Source organism: Notothenia rossii (genome assembly GCF_949606895.1).
Source record: "Notothenia rossii genome assembly, contig: SUPER_2_unloc_1, whole genome shotgun sequence".
NCBI classification, from domain to species: domain Eukaryota; kingdom Metazoa; phylum Chordata; class Actinopteri; order Perciformes; family Nototheniidae; genus Notothenia; species Notothenia rossii.
This window is the reverse complement of record NW_027640361.1, coordinates 112,461-128,286: the sequence shown is the minus strand read 5'-3', so window position 1 is coordinate 128,286 and position 15,826 is coordinate 112,461. Positions and strand designations below refer to the sequence as shown.

The 15,826-nt window shown below is 40.0% G+C and overlaps 1 protein-coding gene across 1 annotated transcript; it reads left to right on the top strand.

The window, feature by feature from the left end:
- Positions 1 to 1,171: 1,171 nt before the first annotated feature.
- LOC307030855 (C-type lectin domain family 4 member F-like) lies at positions 1,172 to 5,775 on the top strand. Its single transcript, XM_079696234.1, has 7 exons — positions 1,172 to 1,514; positions 1,587 to 1,676; positions 1,813 to 1,971; positions 2,701 to 2,825; positions 3,032 to 3,135; positions 3,379 to 3,501; positions 4,763 to 5,775. The coding sequence occupies exons 1-7, from the start codon at positions 1,445 to 1,447 to the stop codon at positions 4,809 to 4,811; spliced, it is 720 nt and encodes a 239-aa protein (XP_079552360.1). The 5' UTR covers positions 1,172 to 1,444; the 3' UTR covers positions 4,812 to 5,775.
- Positions 5,776 to 15,826: the final 10,051 nt, after the last annotated feature.

The window sequence follows — 15,826 nt, the reverse complement described above, 5'->3', positions numbered from 1 at the left end:
TTTCCGCATGAATGGCTGAGGAAATCGGATCATCAAGATTGTAAGGTTCAGGTTTGAGACACCAGTTCATCCTTAGTTTCCTCATTTAAGTCTTTGGTGAAACTAACCTAAAGGGTTTCCTCATTCAATCCACTCTCCTTTCGACATTGTGTGGAATTCGATGGCATACTCTGCCACACTCGAAGAGAGAGTAGTCTTCTGGAGGCGTCTTTAACCCGTACAGGATGGTCGAACACCCTCCACATCTCAGCTGAGAACCCCTGATACGATTCCAAAGTGGGAACCTTCTTCCCCGAAAGGCTGACACCTACTCCAAAGTGCTTCCCAGAGGAGACCCATGAGGAAAGCAATCTTAGCCTTAAGACTGACACAATCCCACATCAGCGTCATACCGTTCAGGAGCGTGGACCCATGGCTCCCTGACAGGTTATGAAATCATGGCTTCCTGTACCGGAGTTCCCGGAGGGGAACAGGCAGACTGTCTTTAATGACTCTGAGGGCTGGTAAGCTTTGCTGAAAGATCCCACCGACTTTCACATTACATCACCTGTTAGACGCTTTTATCCAAAGCCACTTACATACATTCAATACTGTGGGCAATCCCCACTGAGCTGAAGTGTCTAACCCAGGGAAACAACGAGATGCTGACTGCAGCACTGGAACCAGCTCTCCCCTGATCCGAAGTTTAGTGCACTATCCCACTGCTCCACAGCCTCCTCTAGTGATATTTCACATAGTGGCTGGCTGTGCTGACCGAGGAGAACTCCCTGGGCAGTGACTGTGATATGAACAAAGACTGATAAAAACAAAGCACACCAAGCACAAATCATTTATACTGAGAAAAGAAATATAAAACACACTCATACCATAAAGACATGAGTCATGGAGGAGGAAAAGTGACAAATCATCATTGTCTAAATTAACTTTTATATTATTTTCTTTGCTGGATATTTCCAGGAGGGAATATGAAAGGTAAAGTTTGGTTTAGAAATACCTGCATTCTTATTCCCAATGAAGAATATTTCAGACTCAACTTATATAAGTGTTCATGTAATTACTATTTTTAAGGTCTGTAACTTCAAATATTCAGTGGTGGATGTTTTTTGTGAAAGATAATTTTGGCAGCAGACAAACTTCAACATTAAAATGATATGGCATGTATTTGTTTTAAATAAAAACAGAGCAATTATATTGTATACCTCTAAAGAGCCTTTATATATACATGGAGGTCTGGAGAGAGAGAGAATGTCTGTAACTTTAATATGGTGTGTCTGATAATCATCTGGAAGATTGTCATAGAAACTTCTTTCAGCAAATCTTAGATGAGTCACTTCCTCAGAAGGATAACATATTTAGAAATTGAAACCCTCAACCTCGGTCACATGTGCTGCAGTCCCTGCTTCAGAGCTGACCTAAAGACAAAAGTTGTCATTTTTTAAAAGCAATGGAGGAAATCAATGACGATGTTGAAACTGTAAAATCCCTAACCCCAAGATCAGCAACAAGACAAGAAGGTAAGTGTCAGTCAGACGGAGTGAGCTGTGGATTGTGGATGTATTATACTCCCTGGTCTTCTCTGTGTTCAGGTCCCAGGAGATTTCCCAGAGCGTCTGTTCTCGGTTTTAGACTGCTGAGTGTTTTCCCGCTGGCTGTTCTCATCGGACTCACAGTCTGCTGTTAGTCTGTTTTATAAGTTAATGTCATTTTGAATTTGTAATTTTCAAAAGCACTTTCTGCCCTCTGCCTTTTACTTAAGTTTGTATCAGTATGAGGTATTTTCTGTTTAGAAAACGTGTCTCTTGATCATTTCAGGCCATTACTCAGAAGATGTTGCAGCTGCACATCTCTCCGCTGTCAAAGCAAACCTGACTGAGCGTCTCCAGGCCAGAGATCAGCTGATCAACCAGCTGAATGCCAACCTCACTGAAAAGACCAGAGAGGTGGACAGGCTCCTGAGTTTGATGGACAAGGGTGAGTGCTTCATGTGGGGGTTTGCATAGGGCTCAGTATGTGTATGTAAGATATCAATTATCATAATATTTTTTACAAAATACCTCAATATTGAGAGTCTAACGCTGACAATGAATCCTTTCATAAAATAGCTACACAATTTTCATTAATGATAATAAATAATTAGTTTTTAATGACTTAGTTGTGAGTGATTTAATTTATAGTTTGTTTTATTTTTCTTCATCCACCATACTGTATTTATATTTCTCTGTAAACTATGCTTATGGCCATTTTCCTTGTCTAAATCAATTTTAGTATAAGCAATAGGAAGAAGAACTTAGAGGTATTTTGTTCCAGATATTTGCAGCATAATAATAATAAAGGATAACAAGGTTTCAATCCAATTTAGAACTGTTGCCGAAAGTCAGACCCAGTTTTCCAGTCGGTCTAGTAACTAACACCGAGATGTTGCCACTGTCTGTGTTTAAGTGGATGTCATTGAAGACTTTAACAAGATCAGTATCAGTGCTGTGGTGCCTGACTAGATCACATCGAAACAATTATTTAAATCCCAAACAAGAGAAGTAGTTGTCTGCAATGACATTTTTGATCTCTTTTCATCACTCTAAAAATGCTTAATACATATGTTTTTTCATTATTATTACAAAAGTGACATTTAATGCACTCAAGAGTTCCATATTCCAGCTGTTAAAGCAGTACATCAACAAGATCTTAAAACTTGTACCGCAGGATGGAGGAAGTTTGGTAGTTCCTTTTATCTCTTCTTTACTGAGAAAGCTTCTTGGGAACAAAGCAGAGACAACTGCACAGCCAGAGGAGCAGATCTGGTGATCGTAGACAGTGAGGAAGAACAGGTAATGTGTGCTGCTTGTGATTGTATAACTCCTGCTTTTATAAATCAATGTTTTTATTGTACATATACTAGCAAATGTGTCTATCAGCTATAATGATTACTTCACAACAATGGTGTTAATTATATATTTCTGAGCTAGTAAAAAGAGAAAAGTTATCTGAATGTTGATGTCCATCCCAGTAAACTGCATTTTGTACATTTGAACAGGAATTCATTTCTCATATGAGCGAAGGAAGCACTTGGATTGGTTTGAGTGACAGAGAAAAGGAAGGGACCTGGAAATGGGTGGATGGATCTCCACTGAATCTGACGTAAGGCTGTAATTGGTTTTAAATACAGACGCTGGTTTATGTTGTGACCTTTCTAAATGTTTCACATGTTTCTCTAATGGGAGTTAACAGAACACACAGGATGCATTTAAACGTAGGGTGTCTGCCCCTTTCACCAGAGACTCATTTGGGTATTAAGAAAAGAACATGGCTGTGTTACTTATAGTTATTTGTATTTGATGTCCAATCTTTTAGTTCATCTTGTTTTCCTGTACTACCTGTTAGGTTTTGGGACGAAACACAGCCTGATAACAAGGGCGAAGAGCACTGTGTAGAAATAGCTCCTGATTTCGACAACAAGTGGAACGACCAGCCCTGTGAGGACGATCTGCATTGGATCTGTGAGATGTAAGCTTAACATTGGTGTCTGTTTGGATACTAAACATGCAATCATGCTTTCACAATTTAGTTTATATTGAGTTATTTAAAACTATACAAAATGTCTGATTTCATGAATAAGAATGACTTTGCTCAAATTGATAAATCACATGTATTTAGTGTTTTTGTTTAGGATTAATATCAGTAATAAATAAGTAGTCATTTAATTAGTTTTTGCCAACTTTTGTTTGCCTCAATTAAATTAGTATTTGTATTAATCCTTTTACCAATCAACAATACAACAATACTCTAGTCCCAGCATTGGTCTAACTTGTTCAAATATGTAAAATAGCCTGTGTGTTATACAGTATGTTTCCTAACAATGACCTCTTGTGGCCATGTGAGTACAAATCTATTGCAGGTATTTAACATTCATAGGTACCATCCACTTTGTACATACTGTAAGAACTAGTGCTGTCAATTAATACAAAGATGTATGTATGTTTATCACAATAATAATCTGGGACTTTAACTGCAGGATTAGCTCATGTTTCATTTGAAAAGTAAACTGCCTTTTATTTGAAGTTAATTACAGTACTTTAGTAAATGGGCAAATTAGATTTAGCTAGATCAGGAAATGGAACGAAAAAGCAGCTTTACCACTTCACCTTTTTTTCTCAAAGTGAGAACGTTATCTTTGAAATAATGTGCACTTTTTATATTTATGATCAGCGGCAGACAGAGTTCATAGGAAAAACATTTGTGTTTATCAGCATTTATAATTAAGATCCCTGCTTTCACACCAATGTCATGCTCTCTTTTTATTAACCAGTAAAACAGATCTATACAGGATCAATACATTTAGAATATTAATCATCTGTATGGCTTTGTAAGATTATATGTCTCTATTTAACACAATGGACTTGATTATCTCACTTGTTTCAGTCTTACTTCTGTATTGTCAATGTGCCATAAGTAGTGTAATGTGTAAGACCTTGCAGCTCCGGGTCTTAGCAGACCCTAGGATCCATGCTCAGTGGCATGCATGGAAAACGTTGGACAGCTACCTTTGTTGCTTGGTAACACAAATGGAAGTCGCACTCTTTTTTCTCTTTTTCTGTTGTTATAGGTGTTATCATTATTTTGAGTTTACCCGTAAAGGGTTGAGTATGAATATGTCGCCAGCAGGGATGGGATTTTTGTATGTCAAATGATGATGCGTTATAATGACTGTGTGTATATGTATTTTAAGCAGAAGTGGGGACAAATGTGTGTTTCCATTCATAAAAAGGGTTAGCTGTCAGGTGGGCGGAGTATGTGTGTTGTCGCAGCTGGTGTGAATCAGCTGGATGAGGGCAGCGTGATTGGCTGCTGCCTGCCCAGCCTTCCAGGGAGCCACGTGGATTGGCCGGTGGTCGGTTAAAGTGAGGACCCGGGACATTTACCGGGAGAGCCGGGAGAACGGAAAAGGTGAAGCTACGAGGCGAAGAGGGAACGGGAAGCAAGGCTCTGGACGGCTCGACGAGGAAGCGACCGTGAGGCGAAGGTCCATTGTGGAAGTTCTGCTGAACTGCGATTTGCTATACGGCTGCCAGCCGCTGATCGACGGGTTGGTTGAAGGCAGCATTGCGACGATCCCAAGTTCCTGTTTATTGCAACGCACTCAAGTTGCTGTTTATTGCGCCTGAGTGCCAGTGCGCATCTGAGTCGGACGCACGCCAAGTCTCCAGCTGCTGTCTTCCTACCAGATCCCTGGGCCGCTCAGTATTGGAACACGCTGCGCTTAAGGGTGAGAGAAATAACTTTTAACTCCTCTCGGTCTGAGGTGTTCCTGACCGAGAGCGGACCCATACTCATTTTAACTCGGGCCATGTCTTGGAAGGCTGTCACTGGTTAAATGAACAAAGGGAGTACGGAGTGCAAATAGTGCCAGTCGTTGTCATTTGCCCACCAGTACCAGTGACTGTTCCATTTTTACTCCTTAGCGGCCAGTGAGTGGGAGAGCATGTTCATTGTGTGATGTGTGTAGTGCTTTCTTTAAATATACGTGTCATGTGTGTAGTGACTCCCTGATAGAAGTGTTTGTGTTATTTGCATGTATTTGTGACCTTTTACTGTTAGTTGTACTATTGATAGTCCCTCCGGCCAGCAGGGGGTGGGATAGAGACGTAACAGCCTGAATGACTGGGTGGTCTATAGGCACTGCATTACTTGGCCTTGATACATTTCCATGTGAGAAGCTTGGCTGATATGGTCCCTTACTGTTAACTTAATTTATAATAAAGATCATATTGTGTTACCTGATATCTGCCTGCTCCTCGTGTGTGTGGGTTAATTTGGGGATTAAAAGAACTGGATGCCAGCAAGTGGGCCATTACATCGAGGGCTCACTCGAGACAAATACACCGTTGGAAAATACAAGGAAGGCGATACAAATTGTGTTCACAGGTTTAGAAGCTCTAAAAGGTGCATTGTTTAGATGTGATTGGAGAACTATGTGTAAAGGAGAGTTGTTACAACACAGAAAACACCAGAGTTTAAACTATGAAAATTAATATAATTTCACTAATGGTTAATGGCTTAAACCACCCAATTTAAAAAAAAAAAAAAAAAAAAAAAAAAAAAGTGCTTATACAGATGAAACATCAAGGTGGAGATATTGTATTGATGCAAGAAACACGTGTGTGTCCTTATTTACACAACCAAGTTTTTACCAAGTAGTCATAAACAGTCTGAATTCAGACTTCAATTTCAGAGTTATCAGATTCTAAGGGTCATCTAATTAACACCAGATGTAACATATTCAATCAATACATATAGTTTTGATCATAAACAGCTGAACAAATTAGTCTCTCACGCAACATTGTTCATTTATGTTGAGATACATATGTAAACCACAGATATTTGGGGTAATAGCTAAAGTTCTTCTTTAACTGACACTTATGTTGGTTTGCCAAATCAAATGCATGGATTGGTTTGAGTGACAGAGGGGACGCAACCTGGAAATGGGTGGATGGATCTCAACTGAATCTGAAGTAAGGTTTTACTTTGGTTTAAATGCAGACACTGGTTTATGTTTTGAATTTTCTAACTTAATTTACACTGTGAAGGCATAAAGTCACATGTTTCTGTAATGGGAGTCAACACTACACACAGGATGCATTTAATTAAAAATAAATGTTCAAATTTGATATAACTAGATCACGCAATGGCAACTTTCTTTTGGCACGCATACCAAGATAAACACCTAAAATTGTATTTTGTGCATTTTATATTTTTTTTTTCAAGACTTTTATTGTCATTCCTACATAGCTACAGTGTAGTTATGACAATGAGAATCTTAGGTCCCAGGCTCCTCCAAAAGTGCAACACAATAAAACTGATAAAATAGTGCAAGTAAATACAATCAAATAGAAGTAGTGCCATAAGAGTCTATATTTAAGCAATAGCTCACGACAGGCCGTGGCTCCGAGTCGGGCCGAACCACGCCCCTTAGCTGTGATATAATGAGCATATATCACGGCCTGAAGTGAGCTATTGCTTTTATAAAACGGTTACCAAGTGTGGCAATATGAAAGAAATACACACTCTAATTTAAATAGTTTTTATTAGTAAATAATGATGTTCAAAATGAAATAGTCCCTCGTTGCCTTCTGCACAAAATATATTGCAAGGTGGTTGCTATGCAACAACACTAACAGCAAGCGAACATATTAGACTGAGAGCGTTGATCCATTATTTGGCTTTTTATTTACATTAATGTGTATGTTGCTGTTTATTGCGCATCCACTGAAAAACTGTCCGGCATCAGTAGCATGGCTTACGTGGTCACTTGTATAGGTTGAGGTTGTTCGAGGCTGTTGCTTGGCGTGGCGAGAATATTGCTCCACTTTCTCCGGTCCCGAGATTGGGCTTCCAGTAGCTCTGGAGAGAGCTTTCGCACCTGTGGCCACTAACGGTCATAATTTCTCTGCTTTGTTTCAAGATCCGCATCAGAAAGCTTTTGAATGGTGGTACTTTTCCAGTTGGTCTACCTGCTCTTCACGTAGCTCTGCATGTCGTAGTTTACTGTAGGTGCTTTTTTTTCTGGAGATAGGCACTGCTCAATCCACTCCTCAATACTATAGTAAGACCCCCCCGGAGGTCGAAGTTAATCTTAAATGTTTCCATTTTATGCTTTGTAAGTTTGTTTCGTAACGGAAGAAATTTTAAATATATTTATAAAACTGACAAGTCAAATCAAGCAATCTGATTGGTCGATAGCGTTTTTGCGGACCTCTTTGATTACAGATTTGAAAACATCGTTGCTTGCTTTAAAAGTAGCACAATTCATTATGTTAGGTGGATACCTGACAGTCTTTTGCTGAGTTAAAACAATTACAGACAGTTTAGGACTGACTGCCTATGAAATCTATTCTGTTAAATAGACATACATAAACTTAACCATAAAGGTAAATAATATTGGTAGTTCATGATTCATTACTTTTCAAAGGTTTTATTTATGGAACAGGCAGACAAAGGATAAATGTAACATCTGGATTTCGACAACATTTCAAAGGATTTTAATTTGTTCATGATTCCATAAATACACAAATAAACTATCGGAAAAAAATCAGCAGCTTCAGGTGCCTCTATGTCCACATCACTGAGGACCTGACATGGACTCTTCACACTAACACCATCACCAAGATAGCTCGATACCGGCTCTTCTTCCTCCGCAGGCTGAGGAGGTTCAACTTGGAATCCAAGATACTCTGCAACTTATACAGGTGCACTATAGAGAGCACCCTGACTGGCTGCATCACGGCCTGGTACGGCAGCTGCACCGCCCTCAATCGTAAGGCTTTACAGAGGGTGGTGAAAACTGCACAGAACATCACCAGGACGGAGCTGCCATCCATGGAGGACCTTTACTCCCAGCGGCTCAGGAAGAAAGCCCTCAGGATTATAAAAGACCCCCCATCACCCCAGCCACAAACTGTTCAGTCTGCTGCCGTCTGGCAGGCGCTTCTGCAGCATCCGGACTAAAACCACCAGACTCAGAAAGAGTTTAATCCCACAGGCCATAAGACCATTGGTGTAGTCTAATTTTTGGAGTGGATATACTGTAATAATTGTATTCATCCATCCTAGAGCGACGCATCGCGGAGCGACATCTGTCTCAAAGCAACACCTCAAGAACACCATCACACTTACTAATGCATAGACTAGTCTTGAGACTGGTTATGTGTTATCAACATGTCAATGTATTATAAGCATTTTTATGTGACTTTTAACTGCCAGTGAAATTAACAATAAAAAAATAAAAAAATTAACAATGATGGAAAAAGCCCACTTATCTTCTAGGGTTGAATAATTAATCGACATTTTAATAAAAATCTCAATATGGCCTACTGCAAACACAGTCTCTGACACAGCTCTCACCAAATTTCCAACTAAATCCTGTCCACCCTTCTCCGTGAGCTCCTGGGCTATTTTGTGTGGTCTGGTCGTCTCATGTCGTCTAATCTTGTTTCTCAAAGAGGCCAAAGATGTTGATCTGCTTGAATCTGAGGACTGGATCTTAAAGTGCACCCACTCCTCAGACATAGACACTCGTTGTTCTGTGAGGACACCTACTGATTTTGTAGCGCTGCAAAGGAAATAAACAAAACCATGACTAATTAGCATAATACAAGTTTTTACCAATAACAACTGCAGAAAAGAGCCAAGATTTACTCAAAAGTATTTAATAAACTGCTTACAATATTTACATTATGGCTAACAAATGCATGAAAAGCAGATAAAAGGAGAAAAATGTTCCACTTTTTCAATAGCTAATTATTTGACAACTACTGATAACTAACATATAGTAATGTAATGGTGCAAATGTTTTAAATGCACTTTTAACATGACCATGAATTAACTTTCATTTGCATAGTCATTGACTTTTTGAATTTCTGTTGTTTAGATCAGCTTTCCTTTGCATGTGTGCTGACATTTCCCTAACTTTCTGTCCCTCCACCCCAACCAAGGATGCCTGTTCTTAAATTCCATAGCCTAACTTTCAGTCCACAAGGCTGGCCAGGAGCTCTCATCTGTGTCCGAAACAAGGAGATAATATAAACATTGTGTTCTGTTTATGACCACACACACACACACACACACACACACACACACACTATCTCGCTCCCTTTCTCTTCCATTGATCCACCACACTAACGTTGATCAAATTAGCTAGCAAGTTAGCTAGTTACCTACTGTTACGTTAATCATAACCATGCTAATTTCACTTACTGGGTAAATTTGCGGTAGCGCCGGACTCGTTCTCTGTCACCTTTAGGACAGCCGCCTGACCTGTCTCTTCTTCTGTACTGGTAATAGGGGAAAACTTCGGAAAACATTAAAAATATTGTCGTCTGTTTTCGTTTCATGTTTGCTTCCTGTTTAGCGCTCCGCGAACTTGAATGATGGAAGGATCAAATTCTGATAACGTTAGAGAAACGTGGGGTTTGTCAGAGCCGAACAAAGTGTGTTGCTGTTGCTTAGCAACAGGCCAAAGGCGACGGAAGCCCCAGACATCCAAAAGTATTAACACAGAAGGGGGCGAAAGCGTGAAAGCGAAGTCACAAAATGATGTTACGTATCATCGCTCATTTTTAAGAGGGCATACGGAAATCACTTGCATTTTCTAGTGGGTATACGGCGTATACCAGCGTATCACGTAGACTACACCACTGCATAAGACTATTAAACACCTGAACGAAGAACATCCATAACATTCACCAGTTTGCAACTCACAAATGATGTATCACTTGTTTATAAAACGGACAAGTCAAATCAAGCAATCTGATTGGTTCTTAGCCGTGATATACTGAGCGTATACCACGGGTAGAATTGTAAGTTACTTTTCACAACAAGTCAGTATCCCTCCGCGTCTGAGAAAAACAGTATACCGTTATACTGGAACAAGAAAGCAGCGGAGAAGTAACGGGGCAGAAGCCCTCCTTTTTGACGCAGCGGTCCAGACATAGACATCAAACGCCAAAACATATTCAGCGTCCAGTTCCTTTGGCATTAGGGCAGGGATATCTAGATACTTTGAAGGTTTAACACAGTGGTCACCAACCAGTCGATCCCGATCGACCGGTCGATCGCGAGTGTGGTGCGGGTAGATCGCGGACCGTTAACAAAAAAAGTAACAAAAGAATGAAAAATAAAATAAAAGTAATAATGTTTGAAAAATATGTTTTTAGATGTAAACATATCATCCACCACCCCGTTAGCAGGTGCCACTTGATTGACGTATATTTGAGACACCTCAATAATATAATACATTAACCGTGCTTTATGTGAACCTCATCATGACACAAGAGAGAACGGCAGGACTGCAATTTCCCGTGTTCAGTGAATGCAACAGAGGCAAGTCACCAGACCAATCAGAGAGTTGCATGGAAATACACGTGTGCTTGTGTCATTCAAGCTCTGCTCTCTCTGTGTGTGTGTGTGTGTGTGTGTGTGTGTGTGTGTGTGTGTGTGTGTGTGTGTGTGTGTGTGTGTGTGTGTGTGTGTGTGTGTGTGTGTGTGTGTGTGTGTGTGTGTGTGTGTGTGTGTGTGTGTGTCTCAATAGCGCATTTAGTGTGATAGAGAGAGAAGGCGAGAGGGAGAGAGAGGGACCGGTGCTAGCGGGGACCGTGATGTTAGCATCTGGTTAGCTAGCTGCACTAACGGACATAAGGAGCTGTTTCCACAACAAGCTGGAGGACTTTTCCCCTGTCAGACTGAGGGGCTCAGGTGAGCTAAAGGACTCTGAGTGTTTAGATTAGAACGGTTTTGTCACAAATTATTCAAAAGATTATTTCCGTGGTACACCTTCATATGATCATTATAGTTATACAAACAATAAGAGAATAAATGAAAAACAGGTATGAAATACTATATGGCAGTAAAACAAGAATACAGTTTAAAAGGGGAGTGATTTGTAAAATATCCATAAAGAAAAAGAAAATCTGTTTACAGTTCTGTCTCATATGGGTGCTGAGAGATGAATCCATAGATCTCTTCATGTTGCTCTCAAAGTGCACCAGATTGATGCTTTCATCTTCAAAAACAAATCTTCCCGGGGGATTATACCCCCGGACCCCCCTAGAGGAGGTGAGGACCTAGGGGAGGTGAGGTCCGCCCCCCACTCGGTCATAGCACTTTACCCCTGCCTATATGCTGTGAGCTGATTATGGAGCCTTCATTGTAACAGTAATTCAGATGCAATTAGCCTCTATAAAAGGCCTCAAATTGGAAGCACTGTCTGGGCCGTCTTTTTCACTCAATTCTGCAATAGGTAGATCTCGCCTTTCACTAGGCCGAGGTCGGTGATCTTGGGCTTAAAAAGGTTGGTGACCACTGCTTTAGGTTAATGGTGGTGGAGATCTGCAGTGGGGGGAAGAGGACTGTGCAATTCTTCTAAATGGAAGGTAACCCAGAAAAAACTGGAATGATCTGCAGTGTACTACCTTTCTGCAATGGATCTGTGAAAAAAAGGCTTAGTTTGTGTGTATGGCTGTGAGGCAGTGGGTTTGTCTTCAAATGGGAAGGTTGTGGGTTCAACCCCTGCTCCTGCCGTCAACATGTCGCTGTATCCCACTTAACCCCAAATTGCTCCCATGGCCAATGTGTGAATGTTAGCTTCCTTGAGCAGGGGGCTCTTTGTTTGGCTGACCCTGCCTATGAATAAGAATGCTTTATATAAAATGCTATTAATTTACCAATATGTGTTAATACTTTTATAATTTATGCAAAATGACTTCAAAAGTGATTTTTGTAAGAGAGTCTACATCAACAAGTGATTGGAGGGCCGGAATGAAGATATTGGTTTGAGTTTTGGCCACATTTGACTGCTTGTTACTGGGAATATTACATGGGAAACCAGGATGTTAGCATGTATCTTTATTTATCTGTGCTTTATACGTGCTCATGACCTTCATATGCAATTAAAGGAAGCTACTTATTGTACTGCTGGGGGGCTGTTTGATAAAGAAACTCTTTAAGATTGGGAGTTTAGCCTTTGAAACAATTTACATGCATAAAAACCTATATAACACACTAGGGAAGGGAAACCCCAACAAGCATAACAAGGCCCCTTTTAGACATGAGTTGGTGGATGGGTTTTGTAGAGGATATGTTCACGCACTCTGATACTTGTAACTTCCTATTTAAAAAAAAAAAGTGACATGTATCCAAAAGACGTGACGTTTTTACTACTGTGAAAATAACCTTTCTGCACAATTGATACATTGTACGTACTGTATTACTAATCTACGTCAAAGTAGTTTAAAAGTTTAAAAGGAATGATAGATAGATAGATAGATAGATAGATAGTTACTTTAATATGGTGTGTGTGATCATTGTCTGGTACAGGATTCTTAAGAAGCTAATTTTAACCCTTAGTGGGGGAGTGACTTCCTCAAAAAGATAAAGTGTTTAGAAATTGAAAGTCTTCCTTGGTCACATACTTCAGTGTAACTGCTGTAGAGCTGACCTTCTAGGAAATACTTGACATTCCCATGAGTGATGGAGGAAATCTATACCAATGTTGAAGGTGTAAAACCCCTAAACTCAAGAAGATCATCAGCAAAACAAGAAGGTAAGTGTGTCAGTCAGACTGTAACATCCCGTCATGTCTGCTAATTTATTCATGTTAAGTTAGTAAATCAGGTTCATGTTAAATGTTTCATGTTTAGTTCATAGCCCAGGTTAGATTTATGTTTAGTCAAGTCTTTTTGTTCACCTGTCTAGCAGGGCCGTGGGAAATAGGGGTGCTGAGGGTGCTGCAGCACACCCTGGTGGAGGACAGGGGATCTGCACTTCCACAAGATTAAATACAAATATAATACAAACAACAAATTAATTTTCAGCCTTGATGTAACAACATTCATAACTAGAGAATGCAATTCCTGAAGAAATTGCTAGTGGGAATGCTTTATGCTGAAAATGTGACGCTAAACTGCTATGCTGAAATGTAATGTGTAAGAAGAAAGGGAAGAATTTAGATTGAAATGATACATGAACACAGGGGGCTTAAATGTGTGATGAGAGAAGAAAAGAAAGTAAAAAGGCTTGGAAAAGCAGCAGAATATTTGAACTGCAAACTTCTGAACTAACTTGATGGCGAATGATCTGTCGCCATGGCAACAGCATTTGATCACACCCCATATTACGCTTAGATGCGTTGATGGCTGCATCATTACCAAACCTGTGAAGTTTTGGGGCGTTTGGAGCAGTTTCACTGAAGTTATGAGAAAGCCGTGTTTCATGGCGAGCATTGTGTTGCCATGGCAACGGATTTGAAGAAATCTCAAAACTGTCCCGTAGATGTCTTCACGGCTGGACTGTTAGCACACATGTGAAGTTTGAGCACTTTTTGAAAATTTTCATAGGAGTTATAGCGACATCATATTTTATGGCGAGGGATGCGTTTCCATGGAAACGGCATATGATGAGATCTCAGAATTGGCGTAGAGCTGTTGAGGCATGGACCGGTGATATACAAGTGAAGATTGGGGGACGATTGGTCCGTGTCGATGGGACTTACAGCCACATCGTGTTTCATGGCGAGTTGTCCGTCGCCATGGCAACGGCATTTGATGACACCCCATACTATGCTTAGATTCCCACTAAATTAAGTAAAGATAACACCCTTTTCACCCCGGTTACATTTTCCATTTGCCCTGTACGATGGGCGCTGTAAGTGATGATAGTGGGGGATGTTGGCTTATCAGGCGCCCGCAGCTCACAGCTCACAGCCAGCGTGAGAGAGAGAGAGAGAGATAGAGAGAGGGGGTGCACCTGTACCGGCGGGGAATGTTGTTAGCTTCTGCTGCGCTAACGGATATAAGAAGCTCTTTCTACAATAATGTGGAGGGAGAGTTCTGTCAGACTGAGAGGCTGATAACTACAGCTCAGGTGAGGTAAATTACTCTCCGAGTGTTTAGATAGTTAACTTAGTCTAAGTTATCTCAGTGGGTCTCAAACGTTTTGATCACAATTTATTTAAACAAATATTTCCAAGGCACTCCTTTATAATTATTAGGATAAATAAAAACAGGTTTGAAATCATTCCAATGTATACTATAGGACAGTAAACCAAAAATATCGTTTAAAACTGGAGAGATTTAAAAATATGCATAAATAAATAAATGTTAACTGATCAAATAAGATATAAATGAACCACAAAAATAAAACAAGTTAGCCTACATGTATTTGTTATTGGCTATGGTAGGTTATCGGTTATGTTCACATACTTATTTGATTATTAAAATGCAAACCGATCTTTTTCATATGGGTGTTTAGAGTTGTAACCCCTAGATCAGTCTCTAGTAATTGGGCGTTCAAAGTGCACCAGATGGAAGCATTTTACTTTAAAATGTTAAAAAAAATCTTCCCGGGGGTGCACCCCCGGACGCCCCTAGAGGATGTGAAGTCCACCCCCCAATTAAAACATGTTCATGCAATACTAAATACATTTGAAGCCTTGCTATATAAGCTGTCCACCATGTCAATATGCTTCTCTGTTTGTAGTGTAGTGGTCTTCTGTAGAGGTTTTTCATTGCCAGCTAAAATCTTGCCTAGGGCAGCAAATTGGTCAAAACCGGCCCTGGTGTCATCCCCACAGCACCCCCCATTTGAAACATGTTCTCACGGCTATGCTGTCTAGTCCTGTCATTGCACTTCCTGTTCTGTTTTCTTTTGTACTCGTTTCAGAGCTCTCCTGCACTTGTGTGTCTTCCTCCCCGTGTTATTGTCAGTTCCTCCCTTGATTGTTGTCACCTTTGTCCCATTACCTCTTGCGTTTATATAGTCCTCGTCTCCCTTTGTCCTGTGCCGGTTCGTCTTGTGCCTTGTGCCATCAAGAGAGCCAGCTTTTCATGCCAAGAAACATTTGTAGCTGCTTTCACAATGATGACATGCTATTCTCTTTTTATTAACCAGTAAAATAGATCTTTACAGGATCAGAATATTTTGAATATTATTCCTTTTAATGGATGGTAATCCATGGTAATGGTAATCTTAAATTGTAAGATTATATGTCTCTTTAACACAATGGACATGATTATCATAATGTTTTCAGTCTTACATCTGTATTGCCAATGTGCTTTGGCAATAGTGTGTTTTTAATATAGTCATATCAATAAGGCTTATGTGAATTTGTCTTGACTCTCAGTTTGAGAAACAAACAGTATTTCCTTATAGTCTTGTTTTTTTTTTTGGATAGATATGAAAATGATATGTGACTTCCTCAAATTATGTGTGACTTCCTCAAAAAGATAAAGCATTTAGTAATTCAAACCAGCAACCACACTTTCCCCGGTCACATACTTCA